Genomic DNA, 16,709 nt, shown 5'->3' with positions numbered 1-16,709 from the left:
CATGACTACTGGAAAAACCCATAGCTTTGACTAGACGGACCTTTGTCGGCAAAGTAATGTCTCACCCCGTCAATATCTGGACCATTTCTGACTGCCCCAGAAAGCTCTCTCGTGCTCACTCCTAGTTAATCTCCATCCCCACAAGGCCCGTTTGATTTAGTTCTCCTGCCATAAGGTTAATTTTGCCTCTTCTAGAATTTCGTACGACTGGAATCGTGTGTGTGTGCTTTTATGTGTCTGATGTTTCTTAAAGAGACATGTTGATTCATTTTTTGGCTGTGGTCTTCGCCGCTGCGAGCGGGCTTTCTCTAGCTGAGGGCTCCTCTTAATTGTGGCTCACGAGCTTCTCACCACAGTGGTTTCTCTGCTTGCGGGGCTCGGGCTCTAGGAGCTTGGGCTTCATTCCATAGCTACGGCTCGCCGGCTCCAGAGAGGAGGCATGTGGAATCTTCCCGGACCAGGGATCAAACCAATGTCCCTTGCATTGCGAGGCCATTCTTAACCACCGGACCCATCGGGGAAGCCCTGTGTCTGGTGTTTTTCCCTCAGTGTGTGTTTGAGATTCGCCGTGCTGTTGCACGCTTGTTCAAGTTGACGCCTCTATTTCTGCTCTGACTTTTGTTATTTCTGCTGCTCAGCTTCAGTGTAACTCGCTCTCCTTTCTCCAGTTTCCTCGATGGGTGAGTAAGTAATTGATTTCAGGTCTTTGGGAGGGGATGAGTCTGCCTAGTACAGGTTGTTCCTAGTCTGAGGCTCTTAGGAATAAGGCTGCCGGGAACATGCTTCTGTGCGTAATTTTGTGTATGAGTGTTTCGTGTCTCTGGGGTTAGTACCTAAAAGTAGAACTCCCGAGTCCTAACTGTATAAGAAAATGCCAGTTTTCCAAGCAGGTTTCCCCATCCCACCTACAGCGGGCACTTCCCCACCAGCATTTGGCTGAGCCTTTCTTTCTCCTATGAGGTCTGTCCGTGGGTGCGTAGAGGCCGCTCCCGGATGTTAACTGACATTTCCCTGAGGATTCAAGATGCTGACGGTTGTGTCTTTGGCTTTTGGTCATTCATCTGCCTTCCTCTGTGACATGCCTACTTAAATCTGTTCACTTTTGCAGTTGGGCTGTTAGTCTTTTCTCCCTGATTTTTGGAAGAGTTCTTCGTTTATTCTGGATACAATCTCTTGTCAGAGATATGTCTCGTAAATATTTTCTTTGTGTCTCTGATTTCCCCTTTTTCACTTTCCTCATAGTATTGTGGGATGAGCAGAAGCTTTAATTCAGATAGAATCCAATTCATCCATTTAAAAATTTTTTATGCTGAGTGATTTCTGGGTTCCAAGAAATATTTACCTGCCCCTGTGTTTTCCTCAAGAAGCTTTTTGTTTTTTAATATTTAGGCCTTGGGCCCATCTCAAATTAACTTTTGTGAATGGTTCGAGGCAGGCATTAAAGTTCCTTTTTACCCCCCAGATAGGTGATTGTTGCAGAGCCATTTGTTTAAAAGACCTTCCCTATTGAATTGCTTTGGTACCATTAATAAAAAAGTAATCGATCACGTAAGTGTGGTTTTATGTTGGCGATTCTATTCTATCTCTGTCAGTTCTCACTATCTTGTTGATTGTAGCTATATAGGAAATCTTGAAGTCAGCTAGTGTAATTCTTGTAATTATGCTCTTTTTCAAGATTGTTCTGGCTATTCTAGGTCTTTTGAAATTTCCATATAAAATTTTAAATTATAGATTTTATTTAATTCTATAATGAAGTTGGTTGGCATCACACTGGCAATACACAAATCAATTTTTAGAATTGACATGTTAACATTATTGACTCTTGTTATCCATGATCATTTATCTGCATTTATTTAGGTTTTAATTTCTTTTTGCAGTGTTTTGTAAAGATCTTGCCCATATTTTGTTAACTTTGTCTGAGTCTTTCATGTTTTAAATGTGACTGCATCATAGTTTTTTAGAAGTTTATTTTCCAATTGTTTATTGTTAGTACACAGAAATTCAGTTGACATTTGCATATTGATTCTATATCCTGAGATCTTGCTAAATTCAATTATTAGTAATTAATAGTAATTAATAGTTCCAGAATTTAAAAAACTGAGATTTTCTGTGTATGCAATTATGTTGTCTGCAAAGAAAGTTTTTCATTTTCCACTGTAATCCGTACATCTGTTTTCACCTGTCTCTTAGCTTACTGCCCTGGTTAGGACTTCAGTGCAATATTGACCGGAAGTGGAGACTGTGGGCCTCTTTGCCTCATTCTGATCTCAGTGGGAAGGCGTCACTCACTCATCATTAGGTGTGTGAGTGGCTGGGCTTCCACAGACGATCGTTCCCTCCTATTCCTGCTCTGTGAAGGGCCTTCCTCAATGTGACGCTGGGACTTATGATAAAAATATACACGTGGTCTTCATCTTCTTCTGGCACAGAGCTTCTGAAACCCTTTCCTAAGTGATGAGAGCAGTAAAGGTCTTTTGTTGTTCACAAGAAGCCTGGTTCCACTTCTGGAAAGCCCCTGGCTCTCCACCCAGGATGAGGGCGAGTTGCCAGGAGAACCCATCCTGGATCGACGGTTGGAACTCTGACCCACCTCTGCACCTTCAGAGAGGGTGACAGGTGGACTTTCATTATCAGCCGTCGGCGGTTTCGTGAATCACACCTATTAACAAGGTCTCTGTAAAAACCCCAAAGGGCTGGGATGCGAGAGATTCCAGGCGGTGAACAAAAAGGCAGATTTTTCTTGCTAATCTTTTGCTAAATATTTTTGAGCTCATCCTCATAAAAGATATTGGTCTGTAGCTTTCTTGTACTGTTTTCTTCTGGCTTTGCTGTTGGAGTTGTGCTGGCCCCATCAGACGGTTTCAAGAGTGTTCCTTCTTCCTCTATTTTCTGAGAGAATTTGGACAGAGTTGGTATTATTTCTGCATTAAATTGTGATGGGCTTCCCTGGTGGCTCAGACGGTAGAGAATCTGTCGGCAAAGCAGGAGACCCAGGTTGAATCCCTGGGTTGGGAAGATGCTCTGGAGAAGGGAATGGCAACCAACTTCAGTATTCTTGCCTGGAGAATCCCGTGGACAGAGGAGCCTGGCAGGCTACAGTCCATGGGGTCCCAAAGAGTCAGACACGACTGAGCAACTGACACTTTAACTTGTGATAGCATTAACCAGCGAAGCCTGTGGGAAGGTTTATAAAATATGATGCCAATTTCTTTTATCCAGGGCTACTCAGATCCTCTGTTTCTTCTCTTGTCAGTTCTGTGGTTTGTGTTTTCTAGGGAATGTGTTTATTCAATCTAAATTGCCTAATTTATTGGAATCATATTTTATTACCCAAACATTCTCCAGATGTTTAAAGGTTGTTCACTGATATTCCACCTTTACTGATAATGAATATTTTTTATTTTCTTGATCAGCTTATCAAAGAGCTTATCATTTTATTAATATTTTTGAAAAACCCACTTTTGGTTTTATTCACTCTCTATTGTTTGTCCATTTAAAAAAATTTGATTTTTCCTCTACTTTTTATTATTTTCTTTCTTCTACTTTGGGCTTAGTTTGCACTTTGGGGAATGGCTTCTTAAAATGGAGTTTAGATGATAGATTTTATCTTTTTTCTTTTCTAATATGGGCACTACAAATATAATTTTCTTCTAAGCATTGTTTTTTGTTGAGTCCCCCAAATTTCCAAATTTTCATATTGTGCTTTCTTTACCATTCATTTCAAAATATTTTCTAATTTTCCTTGTGATTTCTTCTATGGCTTGTGGGTTACTTAAAAGAGTGTTGTCTAATTTCCAAATATTTGGAATTTCTCCAGACATATTTTTGGTATTGATCTCTAATTGACGTTCTGGGCAGAGAATGTGCTCCGTTTGATTTCAGTCCTTTTAAATTTATTGAAACCTGATATATGGCCCAGCAAGCGATCTGTCTTGGTGAATGTTCCATTTACATTCGAAAAGAACGTCAATTAGATCAATTTGGTTAATTATGTTGTTGAAGTCTTCTATGTACTTAGTGATTTTCTGTCTTATTTTTCTATTAATTACCTGTATTGCTGCTGCTAGCGGTGTTATTTCCACTAAATGCTACTTAATTATAACTGTCGTGCTGCTACTATATGATAATAATAACTAATGCAGTGAGTGAGGGCTTCCTGTCTGTCACGCCCAGTGCCAGACACCATGTAGATCACTTCCTGTCATTTCACAGCAAGCGCTGGAGGTTGGCACTTTCACCCCCATTTGATAGAGGAGGAAATAAGGTACAGAGAGGCAAAGTAGGCACCCAGCACACACAGCTGTGGTTGGCTGAATCTGGACTTGAATCCAGGCCTGCCAGGGCCCAACGTCCCTTCTCCCAGCCACGTGGTGTGTGGTTGGAGTGGGAGCAGCGTGACACCCGTCCTCGCTGTGACAACCTCAGTCGCCACCGCCCTCCTCCTCGCCCCTCTGCTCTCCCGTCTGGCCTCCGCATCCTCTCTGGGCCCCTCAGCCATGGACGCAGACCCCAGGGCGGGCGGGAAGGGCCTTGTGTGGCGAGAAGGGCCTTGTGTGCGCTGGACACTTGCTCTGTGCCAGGTGTCTAGAGACAAGTTCACGTCCTGACCCCCAGGGACCCTGCTGCTCCTCGGTACCAGCCTTGCCCGCCCTCCGCCTCCCATCCTGAGCCTCCTCCACCCTCCCAGGGCTGAGTGGGTGCCCACCCTCGCCCCCCATCATCCCTGCAGAAGGCCCCCGTGGCTGGGCTCCCTCCCTACCTTGGCCAGCTGCTCTTCCCAGCCAGCCTTCTCTCCCTCCTTGAAGAGAGTCTCTGAGGGAGAGAGTGGAGGTGGTGGTCACTAGAGGCCAGGTCCTGTGTCCACGGCTGGGGCTGGGTCTTGGGCTCCATCTCCCCCATCCCTTGGACATGACTGAGTCAGGACTACATTGTCCTGTGTTTGTCTGGCTCCTTGGGGGAGGTGAGCTCCAAGGATAGTGAGCTGGACTTGGGTGTCCAGAGCGCTGGGCTGGAGTCGTGGTCCTGCCATCCATCCTGTGTGACCTCAGGTGGGTTAACTTCCCTCTCTGGGCCTCAGGCTCAGACAGTGGTACAGAGGGCTCCCTCTGGGCATGGTCCCCTGGGACGTGCTTGGGTCTCCTCAACAGTGGGAAAACAAAGCCCAGGGAAGGGCACACTGGGGCGCTGGAAAGCCTTTATGCTTGAGGCTGGAAACCCAACCTCAGAAAGAGGGGCCACTTCAGGGAATGCTCTGGGGGGATCTCAGAGGTGACCCAAGGCACAGAGGGACCTCCACCCAGCCTGTCAGCTCCAGGGGAGGGGTGCAAAGCCGAGCCAAGCTAACGCCTGCCTCCTCCCAGCCTTCTTCCCAAGCACAGCCTCTGAGGCCTCCCCTCTGGGTCGCCCTGGAGACAGCAGAACCGCCACACCCATTTCTCCCCCTACCTCAACTCTCGGGCTGAGGCTGTTGACTAGCTCCTCCCTAAGGCCCCGGGGTGTGCTCACACCATTTCCTCCTCCAACCCCTACTCATGGCATGCAAGGCATGGCTCAGAGTTGGCTGCCTCCTCTGGGAAGTCCTCCCTGATGGCCACCAGGGCAGAAGTACCCCCACAGCTGGGCAGCAGTGAGCTCAGCTCATGCTTGTGAATGAATGAATGAGAGGTGGAGTTTGCCTCCCTGGTGAGGCTGTGAGCTTGTGATGGCAGAGCCGGGCACATGACAGGAACTCAAAGAGTGTTAGCTGAGCCTCATCCTGGTAAGACCTCCCCACATGAGTCCTCCCCAGGGGTCCTCAGAGACCCCCCACTATCCAAGGTGGCCCTTCCAGTGGCTCAGAGGCAGCAGCTACAGAGGAGGCACAGAAATATGGACCTCCCGGGCCTGTGACATGCAGCTGGGTGCCCAGGCCTGTTGCACAGTCTCTGTGAGCTCGGCCTGTCTGTCTGCTGGGAACCAACAGACCACGGCAGGGCAGCCCTTCCTCCTGGAACCTCCTTGCTCTGCCCTGGTTGTGTCCAGGTGGGCAGCTGAAATGCTGAGTGCAGGAGCGTGGCCTCGTCGAGACGGGCAGCACAGATGCCGTGGGGGTGTCCGGGCCGCAGCTTGGGGCCGTCTGGCTGGCTTCCCTGTTGTGCAGCTGATGCTCAGTCCCGAGTGTGTCCCACAGGTCAGCAGCCCTGCCGGCCCCCTCCTGCTCTCTTCACGGCCTGCCCCGCCCCCTGCTAGCCTGCGGACAGAGGGTGGCTGGGCCCAGGCCCCGCGGGCAGGACATACCATCAGAGGTCATGATGCCCATCACGTAGAAGATACTGCGGTGCGGGAAGACGCCCGACAGGACCTCAGTCTCCAGGTGCCGGGCCACCACCTGCCACGAGTGCCTGCAGATGGCCACCAGCACGTTGCTGGCCGCGTCCTGGTAGGCCTCCTCCAGCTCCTGGGCGGGGGGCAGAAAGGAAGAGTGGGTGGTCAGATGGAGCCTTGACATCTCACACACAGGGTCTGGTTTGGTGGGCAAGACAGCTACTGTCAACCCAGGTTTTGGATGGAAAACTGAGGCTGAGGAAGCCCAACTCGCAGAGCGGGCGGGTGAAGGTGAGGCTCGTCCCCAGGGCTCAGGATCACACGTGAATGTCCACATCCCTGGGCCTCTTCCTGGTCCAGAAACCCATCGTCATTATCCGTGCTGCTGAGCCTTTGCACATATGCTGTGTCTCCCACCTGGAACACAGTGCCCACTCGTCCTGTCTATCCAAACGCTAGTCCATTTTGAAAGCTCGCTCCAACACCTACACTCTAGACATGCATCCTGAAGGCTCTACTTGATGTCACCTCTTTCCGGAACTCCTGAGAGCTTAGGACAACATCACAGCCTTGGAGTCTTAACCATCAGGGATTCAGAAACAGAGTCTCTGCTTCGGTCCCGAGATCTCTGGCCTGAGGAGTCAGTGTCAGCGTCTCGGGGGCAGAGGCCCAGCTGGCCAGCCCCTTCACCCTCCCTGCACCCCAGCCAGGCCCACCATGCTCTACTCGAGGGGCAGCCTCAGACTGTCCGGCGCTGTGTTGCCACACCCAGGGCTTTTCTCAGTGCTGTCTGAGTCATCAAGTGAAATCGTTATATCATTTATGATTTGTTGAAAGGGTGATTATGAAGGATTCTTGTTAAGATGGTGGGTTGAATCTGATTTTGCTCTTTCAGGAAAAGACCTCAAGTACTCTACATTTAGGAGGGTTTTACCGAGGGTGATAGCCACCCCTCTGGGTGAGGTAACTGGGCTGAGCCCTAAGCTGGAGGTAGGGCAAGCTGAGAACCGGCCTCCACCGACACCACACATGGTCTGGTAGAAATCCTGGGGCATGTGTCTCCCAGATGCTTACAGCTAGGGAGGCCGGGGAGAGGGTGGATTGTGTGCAAAGTAGTCAAGCGCCCAGATCCCCACCCTGCACACCCACAGGGTCTCTGGAGAGGCCAGGCTGAGGGTCTCTGGCGGGGGAGGCCAGGCCTGCGAGTGCAGGGGACAGACACTTCCTGGGTCAGGTTCTCCACTCTGCTACGCGGGGCTGAGCCCCAGATCAGGTCTTCCCTGGGAGATCTGGATGGCCCGAGAGGAACGTCACTGAGGTGCTGATATGGGGACAAGGGACATGTGGAGGACAGTAGAGGGCTCACCTCGTAACTCTGTGGTGGACCCCCAATCTCATCACCCACCTGTGTGCCCAGAGCACCTCAGCAGCTCCTGAGCACAGGCAGATGGCCACACAGAGAAGGCCATGGATATGGGAGGGATCAAAACCATAGCCACAACCACAAACCTGATGAAACCCAGAGAAAAGCTACTCAGAGGAAAGAGAGGCCAAACAGAGAGAGAAAACTGGAAGCAAAACAGTCCCTTTAATATCCTGAGAGATAAGAGAAGACACTGCATCTGTGAAGCTATTAACAGGATGAAATGGGAACTTTCTGAGGACAAAGACCAAGATCTCTTGAAAGTTAAAGGCTCATGGATATGCATAGAAAATGCAGTCAAAGATTTGGAAGATGATGGCTCCTCAGAGAGGAGAATGAAGGACAGAGAGGTGGAAAAAGAGAGGTGGGATGAGAGTATGGGGAACTATGGAGAGCTCTGGGTCTGAGAGTCAGGCGTTCCTGAAGCCTAGTACAGAGCAACACAGGGGACGATGTCCTGGGGAATCAGGGAAGCGTCTTCCAGAAGCAAAGGACCCAAGCAGCTGGACTGAAAGGATGCAGGACCACACAGCAGAGGCTAAAATGGAGCCAGGCATGTGCTGGGCGTCATGCAGGATGGAGGCGCCAGGAGGCACTTGCTCTCCCTGTGAGTCCTGGACCAGTTTGTGCACCCAGAGAAGCGCCTGCCCCCACCTGCTGGAGGATGTGCGGTCCAGGTCCAAGCCTGTGGTCTTCAATAGGCGGGGACCCAGAGCCAGGCAGCCAAGGGCTGAGGTACTGCCTGGGGAGCGGGTGGGACGCACAGATCAGCCAAGAACTCTCTGAGACTCACCTTTCTCTGCTGTAAAGTGAGTGCATGAGGCTGTCCCTCTGAAGGGGCTGGTGGTAAGAAAATGAGAAAATGGGCAGGATCGCTTGGTCAGCCACAAGGCTGGGCATTCCCGGCATTCTCTGGGTCCCCGGGGCAGCTGCCTGCACCTCAGAAGCCTTTGTGGAATGGCCTATTTGCTGGGGGTGGGTGGTGGGGGAGACTCACCGTGGATCTGGTCATGTTCTCCAGGGCCAGCTGCATGAAGGACTTCTCCCAGGTCTCCTCCAGGGACTCAGTGGCTCCAATGACTGCCCCTAGGACGTGGAAGAGCCGGAACTTGTGCCGGGTGGAGATCTGTGGGTGGCAGGGTGGACACAGGCTCAGGGACAAGTTGGGTCTGATTAAGTGGGGAGTCGCCGTGGGAGCAGCAGTTAGGGGGCGGCGCGTAAAGAGGCCAGCGAGGAGATAGCATAGTGGACACATTTGGTCATCCATGCAGCAACACCGCTGTGAACAGCCCTGAACTAGGTTCTGCAGACACAGATGAATAAACACTTGTCCCCATCCTCAGGTAACTACCAGGGGGTCTAAAGAGCATTCTACCAGTTCATCCATTTATTCTTTTATCTATCCATTCATTAAAAAATCCAGATAGAGCTTAACCCTAATCATCCACCCAATCATCCCTCCCCTGTGACTTTAGGCAAATTACTTCCCTCCTCTAAGTTTCAGCGTTCTCATCTCTGAGAATCATGATAGTCTATAGAGACTGTTCAGAGGATGATCCACACATGTTGGTCTAGTTTCCACCCACACCCTGCTGGCTCGCTGGACACATGGGGAGACTGACTTGCCCCAAATCATGGCTCTGCTGTCCGGAGGAACCAAGGTCTGAACCTGCTTTGGGTCTAGCCCTGCCCTCCCCTCCCCACGCCCGCCCTGAAGAGCCCTAACAGCTCCCACCTGCTGGTTGTTTACAAAGTAGTCGTGGATGGTTTCTAGCACCAGGTTGGGGGCCCCGTGCGCCATGCTCTTGATTTTCTTGATGATATATCTCAGGTGGAGGGAGTCTGAACCACTGAGGTCCCGGAGCAGCTTGAAGCAGATGGCTGAGGTAGAAGGAGTGAGGGTGGGTGCGCCGTGGGGGCCACGGTGCACCCGCAGGGCTGGGCGGGCAGGGGAGGGGCGGGGCGGGGTGGGCTGGGTGGGCAGGGGCGGGGCGGGGCGGGTCGGGGCTCGGCTGGGGACACACTGGGCGATCCTGGGGCTCCTAACCGCTCTGCCCGTCCTTCTGAGGTTCAAGGGAAGATCAGAAGCAAGAAAGCAAGCAGGGAATGCATTCTCACTCGCTCGTGCAGTACTCGATCCATTCATCGGTTCACTCCTTTTCACCCATCCATTTACCCATTCGTCTGTCATCCATGTGTCCGTCGATCTGTCCATGCACCCATTTATCCATGTCTTTCTATCCATCAATCCACCGGTCCACCCACCTGCCTGCTCATCCTTATGCTCATTCATCAGTCCATCCATGAATAAATTTATCCATCTATCCACCTTCGGTCCATCCGACCTTCCATTCCTAAATCCATCTATCCATCCATCTACTCACCATTCACCCATTTAAAAATTCATCTACCCATCCACCCACCCTTAATTTATCTGTTGATAAATTAAGCATTCATCCCTCCATCCCTCCATCTGTTCTTTCCTCACCGCTTCATCCTCCATCCAGTCACCCAACATTCAGTGGTGTTCTTTTATTGTAAGACTATGTGCGTGGCTCCAAGGGGAGTCAGGGCCCGGCTCTGTTCTGAAGGAGCCTCCAGCCCAGGAGAGCCCTACCCAGTATCAGCGGACTTTCTGTGGGGAAGTTGTCTAAAAGGCCCTGGGCACACAGAGAGTGGAGGGGTGATGAATCCTAAGACAGAAAGGCAGTCAGGACTGGCTTCCCAGAGAGGATGGCATTTTAGCTTTGCCTACGAGGATGAAGGCAGGTCATCCTTTGAAGGAGGGGATAAGCATTCCAGTGAGAGGGCCAGGTGTGAGTTGAGGTTCTAGGGTGTGAAAGGTGTTGGAGGAGTGTGGAGGGAAGGGCTGAGAGAGGGCATCTGGGGCTTCCGATGGTGTCTCAGGAGGTGTGAGGAGGCCAAAGAGGATGCGCAGGAGGCCCTGCTGAAAGCTGCACCAGATCCACGCCTCTTGACACCCCAAGGTCCTGGAGAGTGGGCTTGCTCTGGGCCTCGTTCCCGGGACTTCCTCAGGTGGAGGGACTGATGGGGTCTGCTGGGACCGAGTCCCGGGGCCAGGGGTCACCTGCACTGTAGGCTTCCTCGATGAATGCCGTGTGCTCTTTGGGCATCAGGGCGGCCTGGCTGCTCTGTGACTTGCAGAGCAGGATGGTGGTGGGGTGCCTCTGTCTGTCCCCACGGGCAGAATTCTGAGGTACCGTCATGTAGGACTGGTTCTTTGTGAATTCAGAGATGTGGGAGGAGATTCTGAAAGGGAAAAGAGGCCTTGGGTGTATGCATCTGAATGGCCCCGTGTGTTTACGGAGGGAGGTGCTGGAGAGGCCGAGAGGATGGTATTATCTAACTAGAAAATTCCAAAGAATCTAAAAAACACCCTACCAGAACAAAAAAGTGAATTCGGCAAATTGGCAAATATAAAGTCAGCGTACAAAAATCAGTCACGTTTCTAGGTACCAGCAATGAACTGGGAATTAAAATAAAAAGGTACTATAAACAGTAGCACTAAAAATCATGAGATGTTTAGGTATAAATGTATCAAATAATTGTAAGATCTATATACTGTAAAATATAAAATACTGTTGAAAGACATAAAGACTTTAATAAATGGAGCGATGCACCATGTTCACAGATTGGAAGACTCAACATTGTTGTCTATTTTCTCTAAATTTCTCTAAATATTCAATGCAATTTTCATCAAAATCCCAGAAGCATTTTTTTTTGTAGTAGCCAACAAATTGTTTCTAAAATTTATATGGAAAAGTAAAGGAATGAAGATAGCCAAGTAACTTTGAGAGAAGAATTGGAGCACTGACACTGCTGATTTGGAGGTTTGTAATAAAGTTACAGTAATCAGTGCAGTGTGATATTGATGAAAGCACAGAAATATAAACAAATGGAGCAAACTATAGAGCCTAGAAAAAGACCCACGTGTGTTATGGTAAAGGTGCAACAAAAGCAATTCAATTAAGAAAGGACAGTCTCTTCAATAAATGGTGCTGCAATAACTGGATAAACACATGTAAAAAATAAACCCCAATTTATATCTCACTACAAACATAAAGTTATCTCACTATAAACATAGGGTTAGGGCTTCCCTGGTTGCTCAGAGGGTAAAGAATCTGCCTGCAATGCAGGAGACCTGGGTTCGATCCCTGGGTCAGGAGGGTCCCCTAGAGAAGGAAATGGCAACCCACTCCAGTACACTTGCCTGGAGAATCCCATGGACAGAGAAGCCTGGTAGACTACAGTCCATGGGATCGCAAAGAGTCGGACACGACTGAGCGACATCACTTTCACAAACATAAATTAACTCAAAATTGATCACAGACTTAAAGTAAAGCCTAAAATTCTAAAACTTTTAGAAGAACATTTAGGAGTAAATCTCTGTGATCCTGAGTTGCACAAAGCAGTCCCGTATATGACACCAAAGGTACCATCCATAAAATAAAAAATTGATAAATAAGTTCACCAAAATTAAGAATTTCTGCTTTTTGAAAGACAGCTACAACAAATGAAAAGATAAGCTTTGGACTTGGAGGAGTAATTTGCAAATCACATACGTGATAAAAGACTGTGCCTGAAATATACAAATACCTTACGAACAAAACACAACCAACCTAAGAAAATACAGGTAAAAAGATTCAAATGACATTCCACAAAAGGAGAAAAGCAGATGGCAAATAAGCCCATAAAAACTGCTCCACACCATTCCCCATGGGGGAAATAAATTAAAACCCCAGTGGGATATCAATACACATCTACCTGAATGGAGAAAAGAAAAACCAGAAAATACCAAGTGCTGGTGAGAAGACAGAGTAACTAGAGTTTCCATCATTGCCCACGGAAATGCAAAATGGTACACCCAGCGTGGAGGGTAGTTTGGTATTTTCTTGGAAAGTAAGACCTACATTTACCATCCAACTCAGCTGTTCTACTCCCAGGCATTAACCGAAGTGAAATGACAACGTCACACAAGAATCTGTACACAGATGTTTACCGTGGCTTATAATAACCCCAAACAGAAAAAATCCAAATGTCCTTCGACTGGTGAATGCACCAAAAACTGCATTTTATTTCAGGACCCACAGAAATACTACTCAGTGGTAACGAGAGGAGTGACTGATGGAGGAGGCCACATGGAGGAGGCTTACATGCGTTATGCTGTGTGAAAGAAACCAGACCCCCAAAGCGACGTGCGGCCTTGTCCCATTTTTGTGACATTCTGAAAAGGTGAAACTATACAGGCAGAAAACAGATCACTAGTTTCTGGGGATAGCGGGGTTGCTGGAGGATTGATTACGAGAAGGGGCACGGGGAATTTGCAGGGGGGCATGGAGCCGTTTCATAGCTTGTGTGTGGTCGTGGCTGCACCACTGTAAGAGTTTGGGACTCTCGATGAGTCCCAGTCTAGAACTGGGACTTCCACTGCAGGGGGCGAAGTTTCGATCCCTGGTCAGGGAACTAAGATCCCACATGCCGTGCAGTATGGCCCCCAGAAAATTGAATTAATTAAGAAAAAACTTGTAGAACTGGACACTAACAGGGGTGAATTTTACTGCATTTAAATAAGAAATACTTTAGCTACTGAACAACAACATAGCTAAAAAAAACAAACCAAGAACAAAAGAAATAAGAACAAAAATGACCCCCCCATCTCATTTCCTTCTACTATTTCTTTTTTCTTAAATATTTATTTACTTTTCACTTTTTGGCCATGCCCCGTGGCATGCAGGATCTTTGGTGCTTTCAGGATCTTATTTCCTCAACCAGGGATGGAGCCCATGCCCCCTGCGGTGGAAGCTCGGAGTCTTAACTTCTGGAGCGCCAGGGAAGTCCCTTTTTCTGGCTTTTTCTTGCTCACTCCACCCACCCTAGGTGCAGAGGGCTCCCGCTACTTCTGAACCCGCCGGCACACTTCTACCTCAGGACCTCTGCACTGGCTGTTCCTATTTGGTGAAACCCTCCCTCCAGAGCGCTGCTCGGCTCAGCCCCTCACCCCCACTTCACTTCTTTGCTCAGTTGTATTTTTCTCTATGAGCTTCTTTAAAATCTGACCCTCGCCCCACACTGACCGGTCGATTTCCTCCCACGCCGCTTTCCAGCTTGTAACACTGTATGATTCTCTGGGCCCTGTCTGGTGTTTATTGCTGTCTCCCCCACCAGAATGCAAGCCAGGAGACAGGGCTCTTCATGTCTTGTTTCCAGCTGTGTCCCCAACACCTGGAACCATGCCTGGCACTCCTCGCAGGGACTCAGCAAACGTTTGTGGAAAGAACAGTAGAGTGATGTGTCCAGAGCAGCCATCAGCCCTGCTGGGCTCTTCTGGGTCCAGCCCTTCCAGCTCACTGGGATCCTGGCGGTCTGTCCTCTGCAGCCTCCACACCGGGTCAGTTGCCTGAGCCCTTCTGGCTGACCTTGGGCCTCCGCTCTTCTGTCTGCCCAGAGCGTGTGTCCTTCCCCTCCCCGTCCTCCTCGACCCCTTGTGGGGGCCACATGAAGTCGCCTTCAGCCTGCTCGCCATGGTCAGTGCATCCTAGAGTAGGGGGTGTGTCCCCTGGCTCCCTGATGACTGATGGCCCTCCTTGGCTCCCACTGAACTCACAGGAACCCTGGCGGCTCCACTGACCAACCCCTGGGCCTTTTCCTTCCCAGTCCCCCTGGAGGTGCGCTGGCTATCTCTCTCTGGGTCCCCCACATGTCCCAGGGAAGGGCCTGGGCGAAGGCCCAGTGACTGACCGAGTGAGTGGATGCTGCTGGGGGTGTGCTCCTGGGAGGAGCCAAGGTCAGCCCTGGACAGCGGGACCGTCCTCCCGGCCACCTGGAGCTGCTACCTTCAGCTCCCCTCCCAGCTGGCCTTCCTGCCTGGAGTGTGGGGCCTTCCCCTTCCCTGGCCACATCCAGCCTGAGCTCCCTCTGCCCCTCCCCACCGTCTGCCTCTCTGGGGACCAGTGACTGTGGTCAGCAGGGGATTCTCCCGGCTGTACTTGGCCCACCACCCACCTCACCAGCGCCCCCACCGCTGCCAACGAGGATGGGCCTGTGTCAGATGCCATGTCCTCACACCAACCCCACGAGGTGCTGAGACACAGAGAGGCTCAGCGACCCATCCCAGGACACACAGCCTCTGCAGGAGAGCGTCCATTCAGACCGGATCCGACTCCAAAGCTTGCATCCCAGAGATGTGACCACTGGGGCTCAGTACACACACCGCCCCTCCTGGAAGGCCCCCCTTCCTATGTGCGTACTCAGTCTCTCAGTTGTGGCTGACTCTCTGTGACCCTATTGACTGCAGCCCTCCAGGCTCCTCTGTCCATGGGATTCTCCAGGCAAGAATACTGGAGTGGGTTGCCATGCCCTCCTCCAGGGGATCTTCCTGACCCAGGGATCGAACCTCTTAAGTCTCCTCCATCGGCAGGTGGGTTCTTTACCCACGAGGGCTACCTGGGAAGCCCGCTCCTTCCTATGGCCTCTCAGAAAACCAGCCACTCCCGTGCTGCTCCTGGAGGGCTCAGCCTTTCACACCGAGCCTGGCCCCCCCTGCACCCTGGAGGGGCCTTGGCAGGGTTGACCACAGCCACCAGCGAGATCTGTGTCTCACCCCAAACCTGCCTCCCAGTCCCGCGGCGACCAGGATTGAGTGTATTTTAAAAGACAGGAGAATAGGAACGCAGTTAGCAGACAGCTGCAGGGGGAGCGTTTTCTCACCCTAGACGTGAGGCGGGATGCGGCAGAGGGGAGACCGGCCTGAGCACGCGGGCAGAAGCGACGGTGCAGAACAGAAGAGCTGTGTTCTGAGGCGGATCGGGCGGCTCCCTCAGGGAGACCCGACCACGGAAGCACAGGCAAGAACCTCACCTGGGAACCCCCTCAGGGACAGCCTGGAGAGCCAACGTGTCCCAGTCCCCACGCAGCTTCCGACCTGCCGCTGGACTCAGGAGGCAGAGCTGCCCTTGTGCCCACCTGGGGCACAGGGACCCCGGACGACAAAGGCCACAGAGGGCCTCCCCTTTGTGCACGTCCCTCAAGTCTCTTAGGAAACAGGCTGCTGCGCCCTCTCGACGAGGTGGAGGTTCCGGGCAGCAGAGGGACAGCATGCCCACTGTCTGTCCATCTGTCCACTCCATCTCACACCGCTGGTCCCCACAAGCATCGGCAGCTACAGGTGATGTGACGGCAAAGGCCATGCTGGAACTCGAGACCACCTCTCTCCCTGCACCCAATCGCCCCGCCCTGCCGCCCCCCAGCCTCCTCTCCACCACATTGAGGGCTGTGAGGTCAGTGTCCACCCCCAACTCCCACTCCAGGGGGCTGCTGGCATGCTGTAGGACCCCTCCGTCCCGGGCCCAGGCTCTGGGGGTCCACCCCTTGCTGCCCTGCCCTGCAGGGGGCCCCTGCCCGGCACTGGGCTGACCTGGGGTTCTGGGACCTGGCTGAGGAGGTCCTGTCTGTGCTGGCGTGGCTGTGTGGCTTTTCTGAATGCTGCGCGTCCATGTTGGGGTGCCGTCTGGAGGTACTGCCCACTCTCTCCTCATGCCCGGCCGAGCAGCTCTATCTCTGGGCTCCCCCTCCCCCGCCCCAGCCAGCCCTGACCTCACCCCTGAGGTCACAATGCTTGCAGCACCCACCGCACCTTGCCAAAGACAGGGCTGTGGAATCGAACACTGTGTCCTGGGCACAGCCCGTGTGTGTGTGTGTGTGCGCGTGCGCGTGTACACCTATGCCCTCAGCGTGCCCCTCCACCTCTGGTTCTTAGTTGTCTCCTTCTGGACACCTGTGGATCCGGCTGACACGCTGCTGCACCCTGGAGACCCCCCGAGGCAGGAGGCCCAGCTAAAGCCCGCCTGGATTCCCGACCCAAGGGGCAGCAAGGCAGTAAACGCGCGGTCTTAAGTCCCTGAGTCTGCGGTTGTTTGTTCCACAGCGACGGGTAACTTACTGTGTGCTCCGTCCGGAAGCAGCA

General features: G+C 51.5%; 1 protein-coding gene and 1 long non-coding RNA gene across 7 annotated transcripts in view; one reads left to right on the top strand and one right to left on the bottom strand.

The window, feature by feature from the left end:
• LOC100298420 (maestro heat-like repeat family member 5) overlaps window positions 1–16,503 on the bottom strand; it is a 60,592-nt gene extending 44,089 nt beyond the window's left edge. For all 5 annotated transcript variants that reach the window (XM_059874401.1, XM_059874402.1, XM_059874403.1 and 2 more), the window contains exons 1-6: window positions 16,161–16,503; window positions 10,815–10,996; window positions 9,462–9,607; window positions 8,724–8,852; window positions 6,277–6,436; window positions 4,760–4,812 (exon numbers count right to left, since the gene is read on the bottom strand). In XM_059874401.1, the coding sequence (XP_059730384.1) occupies window positions 4,760–4,812; window positions 6,277–6,436; window positions 8,724–8,852; window positions 9,462–9,607; window positions 10,815–10,996; window positions 16,161–16,240 (750 nt within the window). In that variant the 5' untranslated portion in view covers window positions 16,241–16,503. The remainder of the gene's footprint in view (window positions 1–4,759; window positions 4,813–6,276; window positions 6,437–8,723; window positions 8,853–9,461; window positions 9,608–10,814; window positions 10,997–16,160) is intronic.
• LOC132342170 (uncharacterized) lies at window positions 15,802–16,639 on the top strand. 2 transcript variants are annotated; one of them, XR_009490424.1, is made up of 2 exons: window positions 15,802–16,023; window positions 16,503–16,639. It is a non-coding gene; the product is annotated as an uncharacterized lncRNA (long non-coding RNA). The 2 variants fall into 2 exon arrangements; XR_009490425.1 differs by lacking the exon at window positions 15,802–16,023 and adding an exon at window positions 16,034–16,259.
• Window positions 16,640–16,709: the final 70 nt, after the last annotated feature.

Source organism: Bos taurus, chromosome 14, assembly GCF_002263795.3.
Source record: "Bos taurus isolate L1 Dominette 01449 registration number 42190680 breed Hereford chromosome 14, ARS-UCD2.0, whole genome shotgun sequence".
Classification (NCBI taxonomy): Eukaryota; Metazoa; Chordata; class Mammalia; order Artiodactyla; family Bovidae; genus Bos; species Bos taurus.
Note: the sequence above shows the minus strand (reverse complement) of the source record. Positions and strands in the feature narration are given on the sequence as shown.